The sequence below is a fragment of the Actinia tenebrosa genome, unplaced genomic scaffold (genome assembly GCF_029948245.1).
Source record: "Actinia tenebrosa isolate PJP-AT-01 unplaced genomic scaffold, QUT_ActTen_1.0 PGA_scaffold4__44_contigs__length_22323623, whole genome shotgun sequence".
Lineage (NCBI taxonomy): Eukaryota > Metazoa > Cnidaria > Anthozoa > Actiniaria > Actiniidae > Actinia > Actinia tenebrosa.
Window position 1 is genome coordinate 7,120,322 of NW_028292581.1, and position 15,070 is coordinate 7,135,391.

A 15,070-nucleotide genomic window follows, 5' to 3' on the forward strand; every position below is an offset into this window, starting at 1 on the left:
GTTAAATGAAAGGTTTTGTGAAAAAATTTCACGCTCTTTCCATCTGCAAATTGCAGCATTTTAACCATCGCTCGCCCATTTTTGGAGTCTTTTTTAGTTTTTGCAAATTGTAGGTTGGTTATTTGATCGATAATCACCTTTTTTTTCTTTCCGTTTGGTTCTGCAAATCCTTGAAATATTATGATACCATTTCTCAAGACGGCTGTATGTTAGTAGACATAGTCAAATTCCATTCCCTGTGCACGTAACCTGCAATACCGTGGCTACAGCCCTAAATTGATCTCTTTTGAGGTAAATTTGTGAACAAGATTTTAGGATTTTTAGTATTTACTTTATTAAACTAGGACCATAATTCTAGAAATCGAGTGCTGAGCCGTTGTATGGCAGCACGAAACATTTACGGCTACGCCGGAGATTTCGGCGATTTTTTTCTTGTCAGAAAATGTAGAAATTGCGCAATAACACCCAGAAATCTTCACGGCACCACCCACTAGTCCTTTGCGCACATATGATATAGAGATCCAAGTGCAGTCATTGTCCTTGTCAGAAATTTTTTGCCAGGAAAAATGGGAAGCATAGCTCTACTTTTCGCGGATCGATATTGCTTATATGACTAATAACGTTTGGTGGAACTTATACAGGCTTATAATAACCGACTAGAAATAAATCTTTTTTCACAAAAAAGATTGCCTTATTGTTGAAAATTCATGAATCTAATAAATATGGATTTAAAAAAAAAAATCTTATGTGGATAAGATGGGATTCGAACCCATCAAAAGAAATAAAAAAAAGCGATTCCACTGTGCCATACCCCCGAGACATCCGCAGAGCTGAGGCGGCGTATGGACTTCGGACCTGACGGCGATTAAATCCTTCTGCCCTTGGGTGTACGAATTACGCAAGAAAATGTTCTAGCCAAAGCATCAGGGGAGAGACCAGCCGGCCCCCAGACCATATCGGCTAATCCCTTGCATCTCTGCCACGCACGGAATCGGTTGAAAGTATAATGCTTAAAAAGTCTAGTCTATTCGGCGCATTGTTTTCACGGCTATTGTTATGCTGATTTACCTGGAACAGTGGTCCAGTGGATAAATCGTTGTCGTTCAAGACACCGAGTCAAGCTCGCCTGAGGAGGGTTAGCACTTGGATGGGTGACCTAAACATTATACCTACTCACCCTTTTGTTCCTTTTTTCTGTTTTTTTATTTATTTATTTTTAATTTTTAAAACAATAGAATGTAGAATAGTGAAACTTTTCTATTTTTGAGTAACCTGTTCCTGTCTACCCAAATCCGTCAAATTAAAATCTAGCAGAGGAAAATCCTGAATAAAAAAAGAGAAACTGCCAGACGTTTCGCAAAAACGATTTTTCGCGATACGACTTGTCGATTTTTAATGAGTTACACGAGTAAACTTTCTGCGCGACGTTCGTTTGAAAACCAACAGTGTTACACGGGACAATTTTTAGCGTTTTTAAAGCCCAAAAAATCATGAAGCTGAATTAAAAACTTGCAACGCGTTGCCGAATCCGAAAATCATTGTACGTGGCATGTTACACGGCATCAATTTTTCACGCAACGTTGTATCGCTAAAAATCGTCGTTGCGAATCGTCCAGTGCAACCATCATGAGCTTTAGTCTTTTCATATAGGAGAGTCTAAATAACCGGCAGCCCGTCAAGAATTTCAAATACTAAATCGCCATCAGTTAAATTCGGCTCAATCACGATAACAAACACCAAACTTAAAACTCGAACAAACCTTTTTATGCTTTCTATAATCGTTTATAGCGATAGTATTATTAAATTTTAAGTAAAAATTCTGGCAAGTAAAAATTACTTAATAAAACAAGGTGAAGGCGATCTATCACGGGGATTTGAAGGTCGCCAACCTTTTTAATTAAACATGAATTTGTTCACTCAGTAGAAGATTTGAAGCCTATTATTTTCCTAGTTTAAATAAGAGCTATTAATCTTAAACTCTTTCTGCATAGGATACTGCTTTTGAGAAACTAAATTAAAAGTTTGAGTAGACAAATAAAAGAAAGATCTTTTCAAGGCATCTTGAACTTTCTTGGTCAGTTTATACACACGAGTTAGGATCAGGTCAAACTGCACATGAGTCGAACCTAACTGTAACAATGGATAACAAGCCAGTCTTCTTTGATGGCATTAGGTTCGGCTTCATGTGAAGTTCGACGTTTGACATGAGCCTAATTCCTAATCCTGCACTAAGCCTTTAGTTTCAGCAACTAACAAAAAAAGAATATGCGTAGACATTAATTTCCGAAACGTGATTCGAAGCCCACCCCCAATCAATCACTTTGATAAATTACACATTTATTGGTAATTTTCACTTGAATATAAATCAGACTTTACACGGGATCTCTGTATCATATGTCCGCAAAGGACTCTTCGGCAGTGGCTGAAAACCCTTGGGTACTATTGTGTAATTTTGGCATTTTCTGACGCAGGAAAATACGAAGAAACGCAACGTATTTTTAGACTGAGCTGCCACAGACAACCCAGTAATAAGGCCAGTGTGATTATCGTACCAAATCCAGTCGAGTCGGATTCTTTCATTCCGGACCAATCTCGTACACAGAGCCCACGTGCCTCTTGGTCAGCACCTCTTGTTTCTCAGTAATGACCAATAGGAACGTGGGCTCTTGGTAGATTGTATTGATTGTAGATTGATACCGGACGCTACTCTGCCAGGAAGGGTGGGGAAGAGGGACCGCTGACAGTCTATTTGTCTATTTCAACGGCGATCACTGAAATAAACATAGATAAACTTGCATGAGAGCAACTGCGATGAATCTTTCAGTTTCCTTCAGTATACGCGTTGCTTGACAGTCGAAAACGAAGTGATTTCTCAGGCCTGTAATTTTGTTTCCTTTTTTGTTTCATTTCCTATTGGATGGTGGCTTTCTCTCACTGAATAACGTCGGATTTACGGTTGGTGTTAATATTCCGGGTTGGAGTCTGTCTTTTCGTTGCTAGCTCCTTTCTTCAAGCTTTGATTTGAGTTGAACTATTTCTTGCTGAATTCGATGTAAACATTGTTAAGGAAGATATCAGTTTAAATCGAAGTAGCGATAATTGACAGTCAATTGAACTACTAGAGTCCCGTTTAGTTATCGAATTTAACAACCAGAATATAACTTTTCCAGATAATAATTTTATGAATGCAGATCAAGGAATCAAAAGCTTTACTTGCATGGAACCATACAGCGGTTATTGTATGATTGGGAAACGTAACGGCAAATTCGAAGTCGTACAGTATCTTACCGTAGCAGTAACTACGCGTTGTGGGTGGATAAATTACTGGGTGTGGCTGTACGAAGGGTGGATAACGCTATTCGACGGACGAATCTTATCCAGTGGATAAATTCATTGGATAACAGCATCACTTTATCTACTGAATAAAGATTTATACGTCGGATAGTGATATCCCCCCTTCGCACAACCGGGCCCTGGAAGACAATGGGAAGCTATTTCAATGTTATGGCATATACTGTATGTTAGTTTCTCCGGCACTCGTAAGAAAACGCTACAGTGAACTTACTGATTGAGCAGCTCGTTCAACCAAACCCCTACTAACAAATCTACTAAGCTCAATCACCCTCGCAGATTTGCAGAGACAGATTCTCTTTCTCTACGCCCCATTTATATAAATGGAGGAGGACTCTACTTCTAGCAGGGCTAATTTTTGTTTTTCTTGTCTCCTGCATGAGGACGGAAGATTAAAGACTTGGAATTGTTTCTAGCTTACGGCTCCCTACAATCATATAAACGAGGTATCAAACAGTTAAAGGATATCTGCTTCGTCAAAATCTTCCATATCGACAACTGCCTCCAGTTTTCCCTCAAGCTCATCTAGTTGATTAAGAAGATCTTCCTTGTTTTCTTCTGTCTCTGTGACTTGATTGGATTCCTAAGAATCAGATATCAGTGAGTGACAACGTTGATCAATTTACACTATACACCTGCAGCTGCCAAAAATGTTGTACCCAGAGCCTGCGTTTCTTCTGGCCTGCGGCGAAGAACGAGGGTTCTGGTTTTGGCGCATGCGTGAAATAAAATCAATGAAAATCATGCTATTAAACAGAGTTCTGTTTTACTTCCGATCAAAGTAAAAATTAGAAATCGGGAACATATTTTTTTATTGTTGGCAAGTGTTTGAACGCATGCGCTCTTATACCGGAGGTCCAAAAAATCCTGGTCTCAAAATATGTGGATTATGCGAGAGCCCTCGTTCTTCGCCGCAGGCCAGAAGCAACGCAGGCTCTGGGTATTACAAGTATGGCCCTAACAAGTATCTTAAAAGCTAAAACCAGTTAAGACTAGGAATGCAGCTATTTCAAAAAGGTTGGTAAAGGTTTGGTAACATGTCGTATGTTACCTATATAGGAATACCTATGTGAATTCAATCAGCAAAAGGTCACAACACGAATTTTACCAAATTTTGTCTGCACATTTTTTCGGTTTATTTTCTTCTGTGTTGACTTTATTTACATATGAATAAACGACAAGCAACACGAAGCATGTATGCGACAAAACCTTCACCAATCAAGTTTTTTGAAATAGTTATGTACGAACCCCATCCGCTGCTACACCTCGATCACTGCAAGATGTTTTATCCACCTCTTTATCGATCTTCTCTATCTCATCATTATCCAAAGCGTCATCTTGTGGTTGTGGCTCATCTATTAAAGGTTTAGATATGCTGTGCTTGGAGCACAACTCGTTGATTAAGTTCTGGAATACAATTTTTAGCATGTAAAGCCGTGGTTAGTAATTCTCTTCCATGGTCGTGATGTTATACCACTTCAGGACACGAGTCATTCTCTTGAGAATAAGATTATTTGTTTGAAATGTATTCGTATTCTTGTGTCTTCTCATGCACGATAGTTCACCATTTTCCATACATTGGTTCACTGGTCAAACACAAAGCGCTTAAGCGAGGCGCCAAGATACTTTGAGTTGAACAAACACATGACACATTGTTCGAAATGGGCAAAAACTGCGCCCAAAGTGAAGATATTTCTCGCTTACCTCCCACATCTGGTGATAATTTTTTTCTTACTTCCTTACCTGACAAGTCGCTATCTCAGCAGTTAGTAGCGAGTGAAGAAACTCATTGTCGGCGTATCTGGGGAAAAACACCTACTCGTGAGATATACAACCTCTATTTGGTGCCTTGTTAGTATATATTTACACATCTTGATTGAGTTAAGAAGAATACAGACACACAGTCACAGTACGGAATTACGACAACCGTTGAACCAATCATAGCGCACGAGATCACGGTTCATCCAATCAGAATGCTTAACAGTGTATCGTCACGGTCACGGCACAAAATTGACTACTTCGGATCCGTTCAGCCAATCACAGCGCACGGTAATAACGTACGTATTATTTATCTTACAGACACGAAAGCCGGAAATCTACTTGACTTTAAAACTATTTACATCTCAAACGATATCATTTCATTCAGCATTTTACCTGGTTATTTGTTGTTGTAATCCCTTAACCACCTTTGCAGCAGAATTCACTAGCTTCAAATCTGTCAATTGAATTTGAAATAAAACCACCTGGGTTGATTCAAGGCAAAGCTTGACAAGTCAGTTTGGGTAGGAATTTTTGTGTAAGCGGTGGTGAGTGGCTTTGTTGGTGTTGTGTTGTGCTCTGCTGTAATGGTAGGCCAATCCCTGCTCCACCCCAAACCCTGGGTATGGATATCGTATGACTCTAAAACATTCAGTTGAATTGGAATTGTAGGTCTATCCACATAGATGTCTAGGTTCTTTCGGGGTTCGAACTGTGAATCAGCCGTGCCCTGACTTAAATCAGCCCAGAGGGTTGTTTCAGGGTTCTATCTATGAGCTACGATTGTAGCCTTACCATGACTAATTAGATCAGCCCAGAGGTTGTTTCAGGGTTTTTTTCTATGAGCTAGCCTTACCATGACTAATTAGATCAGCCCAGCAGCTGTTTCGGGGTTCGTTCAAATTGAGGTTTTCAGTCTCGTGGCTTTGTATACAAAATGTTTGCACTACATCCCTACCTGATTCGTATTCAATCTCTTCGAGTTCTTCTTTTATTTTTATAAATTCCTTTTCTTTGGTCTGCAATAAGACTGTGTCTTGATTCAGCTCCTCGAGAAGCCGCTCAAGTTTTTCTTGGCTTTGGATCCCCTCAGCTTTTAAACCTTCACTCTCCTCCTTCAGCCTTTTCGCTTCCTTGAAGTTCCTCTCTGAAGAAGTTTTGGGGAACAAAATGACCTTTTATTTATAGAGCGTTCTCACTCACGTGAGAGGGCAGTCATAAACAATAGAAACTTTCTGCACAGTACTTGCATAACGATAGAGTTCAATTCCCGGAGGATAGAAAATGTATTATTTTGGTACCCCATAATGGCCGCTGTAACGTCACGTGAAAACGCTCTTTAGACAATGACCACGGAACTCCCCCTCCCCCAAAAGTGGATGAGGGAATAGGGCTGAGGCTTGAAAATGAGGTAGTTTGAAGTGGGAGCCTAAAGTACTTCAAAGGTAGTAGTCATGTTATACCTTTCTTTGCGATGTCCTTTGCCTCGTTTCTGTCCGAGATCTGATCCTCGATTTCAGTCACTCTCTTTCTAAGACTTGTTACGTTTCTATCTGATAAGGTTATTTTGCTTGTCAAGGATTTAATTTGTTGATTTGTTTGTTTAAATGATGATCGAAGCCTGATAACAAGATAAAGAAACATGGGGACTATTAGCCTTATATTCAACTATAGGCATCCTAGAAAAAAGTTGAAGAAAGAAGAAAAAAGTTAGGGAGGGAAGGAAAAATGAAGGAGTGAAAGAAGAAAAGACAGAAAGAAAAGTGGAAGAAAGGGAGAGAAGAAGGGAGGTGAGAAAAAAGATAGGAAGGGAATAATGGAGAGAGGGAAGGATAAAGGAGAGAGGGAAGGATAAAGGAGAGAGGGAAGGAATGAAATACGAAGGAGTGAAGGAAGAAAAGACAGAAAGAAAAGTGGAAAAAAGGGAGAGAAGAAGGGAGGTGAGTGGGGGAGGGAAAATGGAAGGGAGGAGCAAGAAAAGAATGGAAGAAGGGAGAGAGTAAGGTAAGAAGAAAGGAAGAGTAAGAAGAAGAAGAAGGGAAGGAAGTATCTTATTATAACTCAGGTTGTTTGTCAAACCGCTTACTTATCCAATGTAGTATCTTGAGTGAAAGAAAGATGTTTCAAGCAAAGAAAGTCTTCAATTTCTCCTCGCTGCTTCTCAAGAACATCAATAGATGATATGTTATTGCTGATGGTTGCTTGTAGGCTATTCAGGAATTCTGTTGACCTAACATCGTGCCACAAAAACTAATATTAATACTGTAATACTTATTTCTAGTTTATCATAGGCCGATGATTTTAAATTTCTAAAGGCAAATTCTACTGACGTCTGTGAATCACAGGATATAGAGGAATGTTTACCAGCTAGGAGGTCTCGATAGGTAAAAATCTGTGCCCACGGCCTTAAGACGGACTATGCTCAAAAGATCAGTTGCCACCAGAGCCTCTCGCTCCTCGGTGCTGACCAAGACTGGGCTCTGGGTACGAGATTTCCTGTGAACATACAGGCTCTCGGAGAAGGATGGGAGGGGGAAGCAGAAAGAGAAGAACCCTTTTTTTCTCCTCCCTCCTCCCGTGAGAGCCTGTTCAGAGGCCAAGACAACCCTTACTGCACGTCGGAATGCAGCTCAATTTGAAGGACATAACAATAGGTTTCCATGCAGTTATCAAGAGATTGAACTCCTTTGACGTCACATGCAAGGGGTCCCATAACAATTTTTATAGACATTGATTACCTTTCTTTTCTATCACTCCACGACTTCACCAACTTATTGAATCTTTTTTGGGCCAAATTCAAGGATTCCTAAAAGTAGACATTAATAGATATAAAAACAAATTTTATTGCAAGCAAAGATGACACATGTGACACCTTTAATATCTGGACCTGGGCCTTGCATTCGTTCTCGATAATTCTTACGGAATCGTCGTCGAGACGTCGGGCTTTGGCGGACGTCAATCAAGGCGTTTCCATGACATTCTATAGAGCGTTTTCACTCACGTGACAAGGCAGCCATATTGGCGTACCAAACAAAAGAAACTTTCCGTACAGTTTTTGCATAAGAATAGAGTTCAATTCCCGGAGGATAGAAAATGTATTGTTTTGGTTCCCCATCATGGCCGCTGTGACATCACGTGAAAACGCTCTATAGAGCTGTTAAGTGTGACGTAATTCGAACAAAAAACGACTTCAGGATTTTCTGTTCATATATCTAATTGTTGAAGGTAGAAAATAAAGGCTGGGAATAAGTTATAGCACGATTTTAGGGATCTTTTGTGTGATTTGACCTGGAAATACGTCACAGTTTAAGCACGTTCCATTGCGTTCTCCGGCACTTCCATTGACGTCTACCAAATTCCTGTTTTTCCGGGATGGCAACGTACGATTGCGCGCGTGCTCATGAAAACGGCTGTAACTAACCTGATCAGTATTTAGTGAACTCTGTTGATCTTCAAGTTCTTTTCTCTGTTTATGCAGTGGTTCCTTTTGTGGTGAAAATTCGTCTATGATTTCCTTGATCTTTAGTTCCTCTGCCTCGATGCTTTTGTTACACTGTGTTTCACTCACACGCAACTGTTCTAACCTCTTTTCGACTTCTGCGATATCAGCCTGTCAACGAAAAAGTAAATTACACAGAGATGTTATTATACACCTTTTGCTGTTCATTAACCGCAAAGGAATATTCATTGCAGCGAAGAAGCATTGTCATTAGAGCGAACAGGCATACAATAAGGCGAACGGACTCTCAAGAGTGCGATGGAACTTTCATTAAGAAACTTAGCATTGAATTTGACAATCATGAGTATGTTTGCGTGGATTCATTAACGTTTTCGAACTTTCATTAGCGTTTTGATAGACCCTTTTATCTTGGGTGTAATGTTTTCCCATTTCATACCACGCGTGATTTTCTTGAGAAGAAGATGCTTTGTTGAGTTGTATCTATTGAAAACTCCAGTATATGCGGTCTTAGCATCACTTCTAAGGTCGGTAATCAGAAACGGAAATTAGAATAACGAAACAAGCAACTCCTGGATTCGAAGCTAAGCCTGAAGCATTGGAGTTTTAAGAGAGGTCAGTGTTCATGTGTTTTCTCATATACAATCGTTGAACAAAGAAATGATACTCTAGGGAATGACACGTGGTCCCTGAAATGGGAAAACATTATGACCCAAGGTAAAAAAATCTATCGAACCCTAAAAAGATTTATTTAAAGCATTTTCCAAGGATCTGCGGCGCAGCTAACGCAATGCCGGGGAGAACCACAAAGATATGAAATAATGAAAACTTTTTTATACCTAAAAACGTTAAATTTCGGTAAAACTTTTCGAAAACGTCGTTTGTACCTTCCTTTGAAACTTCCTGGTAAAATTTCAGCGGGATCTAAGTAGGCTTTGCTTTTTAACGGAATTTTAAAACCTGCTCTTTTCCTAACTTTATATATAGAAGCTCTATCCTAAGTTCATACATTGGCACTTATAAATCATAAATAAGAGACTTCGTTTGGGCTGCCTGTGGTCGAGGTATCTCTAAAGATATAAATGAAGTCATACCTTTATTTTTTCTCTTTCTTCTATAAGTAATTGCTTTTTTTGAACGAACTCTTCTGTTCTTTGTTGTACTTCCTCTTCTAACATCATCTCTTCCTTGTCCAAGTGTTCCGTATCGAGTTGAAGGTGCGCGCGTGCGCGGTCCAGTCGCAGTCTTTCTGAGTTCAAATTTTGTTTTTCTTTAGATATTCTGGTATTGTTTTCTTCATTGAAGGCGTCAAGTGACGAAGCTTGTTCTTCTCTGACTTCCTCTAAACTGACTTGTGCGTCGCGTAAGATCGATAATCTTTTGAGGGATAACTCAGATCTCAGTTGAAGGGCTTTCTGTACCTAAGTAATAAAGAAAAGAGAAAGAAAGAGGATAAAGGAGGAGCGAATGAACAAACAAAGGGATGGAAGAAGGGACGAACGAAGGAAGGAACTAACGAGAAACGAAAAAAAGAACGGAAGGAACGAAGGATGAGATCAACGAACGATTGAACCAAGGAACAAACGAGAAACGAAAGAAGAAACGAATGAGGGAAATAAGGAAGAGAAGAACGAAATAAGGGAGAAAGGAGCAGTAGAAACTGTGGTAATTTGAACATCATTGAAATCTCCATCATCATACCTTGATGTCAACGGCAGGGAGTTTGTATTTTGCTTTTTCGAGACATTCTTTCAGTTCCTCGATTTTGATGCTCAATTCTTCAGCCAGATCATAGTTGTCGTTAGCAAGAGCATTGCTCTCTTCTTGGGTCAAGTGTTCCAGCTCTTTCTCTTTGTCAAGATAGACACTACCTGAGGTAGAGTAATTCTGAAGCAGTTTATTTTCAAGCTCTTGGAGAACTTTTTCTTCGTCCCTGGAAAATGAAACGAGACCGAAAATGAAATAAAATAAATCAGAAATAAAGATTACCTGCCAATTATGGGTGGTGCAATATTGGACGCAATCCTCTACGCTAATGACAACACTGTAGAAGTGCAACAAAGCTCTTTAAAAAACAATACGCAACCTGGTCAAGCCCAATCGATCAGCATTTCTTTTGCACCGTTGGACCTCTCCGTAATTTAACACAGGTGAGCAAAGAGGAAAAGAGTTTTACAGTAAGAAACTGGTTTGTGTTTATTGCAACGACTACAAAAATACACTATTTTGACATTCATTATTTCGTCTCTAGTTTGGAGTTTAAAACGAATTTTGCATACAGCGTCAATCAGTCATTACCATACACGCCCAAAGTCATGGACCTCTGACTGAAAGACTGGATGTATAGCGACCAGTATTTTTCAACTTTCTTCTGTCAGGTTTCTATAGTTTTTAGCACAAAATAAACCAAGCAATTCCTACCTTAAATTTGAAATTCTAAACTGCATATCCTGCTCAAATAGAGAGCATCTGTCTTCGGCATCAAGCTGTAAATTATATGTTTGATCTTCTTCCTTCTTACTGTCTTCTTTTGAAATTCCTTGTTTATCCTCAAAGGATGTTCCATACTTTTCCTCGTTTAATTCAGCAAGTGTGATATTTTCTTTTGGAACAACACCATCTTTGTCACTAGAATTTTTCTGCGCAATGTCCTCAGATTTCTTAGTTGATTCAAGGACTTTTTGGAAGTCTGGAATAGCTTCCGTTTTGTTACTTGTATTGTCTTCATCTTCCTTCAGTTCTGGCTTCTCCTGGATGTTTTCTGGTGTTTTTGCTCTAAAACCTGGAATCAAAAAAAATAAAAAAATAAAATTTTTTTTTTTTGAATAAAAAAAAAAATATGAAAGAAATGAAAAAAATGAACAGAAAATGAAAAAGAAAAAAGAAAACAAAAAGAAACGAAACGAAAAATCAACCTAATATCTTTCCTGTTTCTAAATATGAAATGTTTATTTTAAGGAATGTGCATTTTCTTGATTGAGGAGAGGACTTAGGGATCCGCAGTAAACGTTTTTAAAATACTTGTACATTTAGCCCTCCCCCTTTCACTCATTAAGAAATTCATGACCCCCTTACTAAGACAACAAGGAAACAGCTTTCGTCAAAATAAAAAGGTTTGACCCTCGACGAAAGTTCAAACTTTTACTGATGACCTTCCTCAAGCCCCAGCCCTTTAATGTACCATGTTCTTGTTGTTCTTGTTCAACTTCAGCCAGATTTTCCTCAGAAGATGCTGGAGTTTCAATTGAATAAAGGTTTAGAATGCCTTGCTTTGAAACTGTTTCATGGTCTGAAGAAATAAAATACAACAAAATTACAAACAAAATTAGTTCAGGGAAGTGTGAGTAAACTCTCACTCCTCCCAGATTAGTTATAGCTTACTTTGCAGAACCTATTGCTTTTTTTTGTTGCTGTGTAGATCTGTGCCGATCTTTTTTTTTTTTTTTTTGCTACTTAGTTCTGAGTGACAACAAGGACAGGTAAAATAACTGACTGTGGAGCACCCTAAAAGTTTGTGTTGAGGGGAGGGTGAGGAGAGTTCAGTTTAGAAAATATCTCAAGCCCCTCCCTCTTCATTGCCACTACTCTGGTAACTTCTTACACATTTTTGTCATGACCCTGTGTAAAACCCTCCGAAGGTATTAAACAAACATCAATACTGACAATGACTCACCTTCTGCTCCTGGCTTTTCTTCACCTTTGTCTACGATTGGATTGACATCTTTGTCTATTCGTTGCTTAAGTGTCCCATGTTCTGCTTCATCTCTTGGTCGTAAATCAGATTGTAAGTCAGATACTTCATCTGCCTTGTCTATCTTGGACAAATCCTCTGATGTATTGGGTACAGAAATAATTAAAGATAAATAATTTGTAGTGCTATAAATGCTTCAGAATTTCATTATTCTAACTAGTAGACCTCATCACTCTTTTCCAGGTGAGAGAAAGTGTGCAACACATGACATATTTTCAGACCATGTCTCATTCACAAGAAGACAAAATTCTTCATTTGAGTGTCACCTAAATTTTAATATGGATGAGACAAACACTCAAGAAAACATCAAAGTGCTTGTTCACAGACATGAATTACTGGTAAACAAAGAAAGTAGCATTCAAGGAATGATACATGGTGTGAAATGTTAAAACAGTGATTAAATCAGATATTTTTTCCAAGGGCCATTGCAAGGATCTTTCTAGCTCTACATCATATCTTTACTATTTCAGAGTCTATAAGAACATGCGTAATAGGTAAATTACGAGCCTTGTATAAAACGACTGAAGAAGAGGGCCAATGGGCCTTTCACAACTTTAAGTCACGTAAAAAATGAGCCAACTCAACTAGAAACAGTGGACAGCTGCTTCAGCCTGTATTGGACCTCATCAGTATATAGTATCTAGTAAGCTGGTAGAATCCCATGAAAAAGTAGTACATGAGAGATGAGGCGGAAAGCTGTGTGGGATGGGCTCAGAAATCATATAAGAACATGCATAATAGGTAAATTAGGAGCCTTTATTTCAGAGTCTAGTCTACTTACCAAAAGGTATTTCTGGTGTCTTTTGTATGGCAGTTGTATGATCTAATGTAGTTTGTTCCCCTACTGTTCCTTTGGGCTGAGGATGACTTGAAATGAAAAATCAAGCCCCAATTATTTAAATAGCATCAAAATGAGTAAAACAGCAGCCATCAAATGATTGACACAGACAAATCCAATGTTTTCATTGAATTCACTTTGAAGTGAGTTGTAAAGGTAAAACTTTAGACTGATCCTAAAAAAATCATGACAGAATTTGTTATCCAAATTTCTAATTGTTTCAGGTGGAGGGTAAATTGATAACATTTTGCTTTATTTTAGTGGCTTTTGTGAGCAGTTGAGCCAGGAAATATGTTCCAACTTAAAAGCTCTATAATTCATAAATGGCAGTAACTAAAAAAATGCATTCTCTGTTACCTAATGTTTTGACTGTCTCTAGCATAACCAGGTCTTTACCTAATGTTTTGACTGTCTCTAGCATAACCAGGTCTTTTTGCTTGTGTTTTCTTTTTCTTTTTGCCTTGCTGACCAGACAAGTTTGTAGGCGTTGTTTGGGTTTCACGCTGATGTTCTTTTTCTGGTGTGTCTAGTGTGTCTTTGTTCTCTTCTTTATTCTGAGGACTGAGTTTACTTTCTTTGATCTCTTCATCACCTGCAACCAAGTAGAATATCCAAGTAAATGAGAACAGCTTGAAAATGTGAGAAACTTTGAAATCAGTAGATAAAGCTACACTATACCAGGCTTCTGACAGGTTGCACGGCTGTGGATCTACACAAGTTTTATTACAGTACACTTTTTCTTGATTTGGGAAAAAATATGGCCATGGAGCTTTGTTGCCAAGAGTCATGAATGAGTTCATTAATGGAATTCGTAAGTGCTACAAAGCCCCATGAAAAATGGGGGAGGCATTTCATTTAGCTATCCTCAAGATTTTCCTTAGTTACATGATGCCCCCCCCCCCCCCCCCCTTCAAACTTCCAAATTTTTGATGGCTCTCAGCCAATGAGGAGCGAGATAGTGAGTAAAATGCCAAATAATCAACTTTATTTACTCTTAGGCCCTAGAGCAAAGGAAAATATGTTTCCAAGTTTACCACATGCGAAACAATGCTGCATACAACAAATTTTGCTTCCAAGACGCACGAAAACAATGTTTCCTGATGTTTTCTTCCTTAGAAACAAAAGTCAACACTCTAAAAATTGGTTGCTTAGCAACACTCGCTCTATCTTAAAAGTATGTATGCATTAACCGACGTTGAGTAAGCATGTTTCCTGATATTTCCTATCAGTTTTGTCACCTTTGGAAACATGTTTCTGGAAACGTTTCCTTGTTTAGCCAGGGCCTTATTTTAGATGATGACAAATAACAGCTTGTGGCCCTAATTAACCTAACTTCACCTTTTGTCATTTCCAGTTTTTCAAATATTTCTTTTAACTCTTGTGATTCTTGTATTTCCCGTTCATTGCCTGTAGACTCGTCAAGGACGTCGTCAAGGACATCACCACCAGAGGATGTCTGTGAGCTGAACGTCATGCCACTGAACAATGACAGTTCATCATGGGAATCAGAAGTCATGAAAGCAGGATCTTGTGGTGAGCTCTTGGACTTCTACATTTAAAAATAATCTCAATAAATTGTTTTCACTTTTGAACCTGGAAGGATCGAAACAAGCTTCAAAACATTTTAAAATGTTTATATTATGGAGATTGAATATTATTTTCGAGGTTCTTACCACGCTAGTTTCTTGACATTTCTCACTAGGAGGAGTGCTGGTTCTTGATGTTTCTGGTTGACTGTGTAGAAATCGTTTTAAAAATGACATTTTTTCCGGGTTTTCTTCCTCATTACCTCATCTCATGTTTCTGCCGCCATGTTGTTGTTTTGGGCTAGTACCCATGCTCTGGCTATTTGGTATATCACAGGGAGCCCAAAAACTGTTTGCAATAGAATTTTTTTTCTTTCTTTCATATTAAT

At 38.7% G+C, this 15,070-nt stretch overlaps 1 protein-coding gene across 1 annotated transcript; it reads right to left on the reverse strand.

Annotated features, from left to right (window-relative positions):
- Positions 1-1,179: 1,179 nt before the first annotated feature.
- Positions 1,180-14,977, reverse strand: LOC116293692 (uncharacterized). The gene is made up of 19 exons (XM_089037267.1): positions 14,829-14,977; positions 14,494-14,704; positions 13,552-13,747; positions 13,099-13,184; positions 12,240-12,395; positions 11,748-11,855; positions 10,988-11,348; positions 10,268-10,499; positions 9,661-9,987; positions 8,531-8,719; positions 7,848-7,915; positions 7,196-7,339; positions 6,573-6,730; positions 6,068-6,256; positions 5,506-5,566; positions 5,095-5,152; positions 4,600-4,758; positions 3,818-3,934; positions 1,180-3,050 (listed from the first exon to the last, which is right to left on the reverse strand). The coding sequence occupies exons 1-19, from the start codon at positions 14,916-14,918 to the stop codon at positions 2,997-2,999; spliced, it is 2,964 nt and encodes a 987-aa protein (XP_088893393.1). The 5' UTR covers positions 14,919-14,977; the 3' UTR covers positions 1,180-2,996.
- Between the last annotated feature and the right edge of the window lie 93 nt (positions 14,978-15,070).

Coding starts and splice junctions, on each gene's coding strand:
- LOC116293692 (XM_089037267.1), bottom strand. CDS start 14,918: ATGTCATTTTTAAAACGATTTCTACACAGTCAACCAGAAACATCAAGA. Junction 11,856..12,239: donor AGAAAAGCCAGGAGCAGAAG/GTGAGTCATTGT, acceptor TTATTTCTTCAG/ACCATGAAACAGTTTCAAAG. Junction 11,349..11,747: donor ACAAGAACAACAAGAACATG/GTACATTAAAGG, acceptor TTTTGATTCCAG/GTTTTAGAGCAAAAACACCA.